The sequence below is a fragment of the Corvus brachyrhynchos genome, unplaced genomic scaffold (assembly GCF_000691975.1).
Source record: "Corvus brachyrhynchos isolate BGI_N302 unplaced genomic scaffold, ASM69197v1 scaffold215, whole genome shotgun sequence".
In the NCBI taxonomy this organism is placed as follows: domain Eukaryota; kingdom Metazoa; phylum Chordata; class Aves; order Passeriformes; family Corvidae; genus Corvus; species Corvus brachyrhynchos.
This window is the reverse complement of record NW_008237887.1, coordinates 853,963-855,596: the sequence shown is the minus strand read 5'-3', so window position 1 is coordinate 855,596 and position 1,634 is coordinate 853,963. Positions and strand designations below refer to the sequence as shown.

The following is a 1,634-nucleotide window of genomic DNA, read 5'->3' as shown; positions in this document are numbered from 1 at the left end:
TGCACCTCCGCCGAGAGCGCGGCCGGGCGCTGCAGCTTCAGCAGGGCGATGTCATTGCTGCGCGGGGACACGGGTCAGAGGGGTCGCCGGGGGCGGCACGGGGTCCCCAGCCCCCCAGGGACCCCGCTCACCCGCAGGCCGCGCAGAAGCTGAGCCACTTGGGGTGCACGAAGATGTCATCGGAGTTCACGGGGATGCGCTGCTCGGGGCCCTCCCCGGTGCTCATGTCGTACTCGCCCACCACCACCTGGTACGTGCGGGATTTGCTGCCAGGAAAGGGGAGGATCAGCGGGTGCGGCCCCCCCGGCATCCCTCCTGCACTCGGGACCCTTCCATGCACCAAACTCCCTGCCCTGCACCCGAAATCCCCTCCCTGCACCTCTCCATGCACCAAATCCGCACCCAAACTCACCTCTCTGCACCCTGAACCTTTTCCTGCACCCGAACCCCCCGCCCTGCACCTCCCCATGCACCCACCCTGTACCCAATTCACCTCCCTGCCCTCTGAGCCCCCTTCCTGCACCCATCCTGCACTGCACGCCATCCCTGTGCCCACTTTGCATTTTCACCCCATCCAGGCACTCCTTCCATGCATGTGGCAACCCCTCCCTGCACCCTGAACCCCATCCCTGCACCCTGAACCCCATCCCTGCACCCTGAATGCCCTCCCTGCTCCCAGAACCCCCTCTTGCACTCAGGACTCTCTCCCTGCACCCCCCTGCACCTTTCCCTCTCTCCTGCACCCCTCCCTGCACCCATCCCCGCACTCTGAAGCCCTTCTGCACCCCACAACCATCCCTGCGTCCAACACCCATTTCCGCCCCCCAACACTTATCTCTGCACACCGCATCCCTTCCATGAAGCTCTCCGCAGCCCTCCCTGCACCCCGCACCCCTTCCTGCACACCAGCACCCCTCCAGCACCCTGCACCGCCAGCCCCGGAGCCCTCACGAGATGCAGTGCGCGGCCGTCATCACCCAGTTGGCAGCGATCAAGGTGCCCCCGCATGTGTGGCGGAAGGTCCCGTCCCGCTCGTACTGCAGCGAGATCTGGGGGGGAGACACCGCTGGGTGCCACCGTCCCCCCACACGGGTGCCACCACCCCGTTCCCCTGTGCCCCTGTCCCCTCACCTGCCAGGGCCAGCTGTAGGGCTCCGCATCTTGCCCATTGACCACCCGGGAGTCCGGCAGCACCGCGGCGCGGACACCTGCGGGGCACGGCACCGTCACCCACCGAGCACACACCCGAGCCTGGGGACACGGAGCGGGTCAGGGGACACTCACCGCCAGCCACCAGCAGCAGGACGAGGCTCAGCATCGCAGCCATGGCTCAAGTGTGGGCGTCCCGGGCACCCGCCAGCCTTAAATCCCCGCTGGTATCGGGAGCACCCAAGGGCACCCCTGGGAATGGGCACCCGGTGCCCAGCTGGGGGCTGGGGGGGTGTTAAACATTAACCTTGGCCTTGGGGGGACGTGGCACCGGCACCCGGCCAGCGGGGACCCTACAGATCCCAAACCCCCCTGTCCCTGCTGCTCCCTACTGCCTCTGTACCCCTCTGTGTACCCCGCGAGTGTCCCACGTCCCCCACAGGCCCTCTGGTCTCCCTGTGCCCCCCACAGTCCCTCTAACTGCT

General features: G+C 67.4%; 2 protein-coding genes across 2 annotated transcripts in view; one reads left to right on the top strand and one right to left on the bottom strand.

Annotated features, from left to right (window-relative positions):
• The window catches only part of CELA3B (chymotrypsin like elastase family member 3B), a 3,452-nt gene extending 1,906 nt beyond the window's left edge, over window positions 1-1,546 (bottom strand). Inside the window, exons 1-5 of the mRNA XM_008632466.2 lie at window positions 1,285-1,546; window positions 1,132-1,208; window positions 952-1,049; window positions 132-266; window positions 1-57 (exon numbers count right to left, since the gene is read on the bottom strand). Coding sequence (XP_008630688.1) covers window positions 1-57; window positions 132-266; window positions 952-1,049; window positions 1,132-1,208; window positions 1,285-1,327 — 410 coding nt within the window. The 5' untranslated portion in view covers window positions 1,328-1,546. The remainder of the gene's footprint in view (window positions 58-131; window positions 267-951; window positions 1,050-1,131; window positions 1,209-1,284) is intronic.
• HSPG2 (heparan sulfate proteoglycan 2) overlaps window positions 1,326-1,634 on the top strand; it is an 11,179-nt gene continuing 10,870 nt past the window's right edge. Inside the window, exon 1 of the mRNA XM_017732704.1 lies at window positions 1,326-1,376. Within this exon, the coding sequence (XP_017588193.1) occupies window positions 1,326-1,376 (51 nt within the window). The remainder of the gene's footprint in view (window positions 1,377-1,634) is intronic.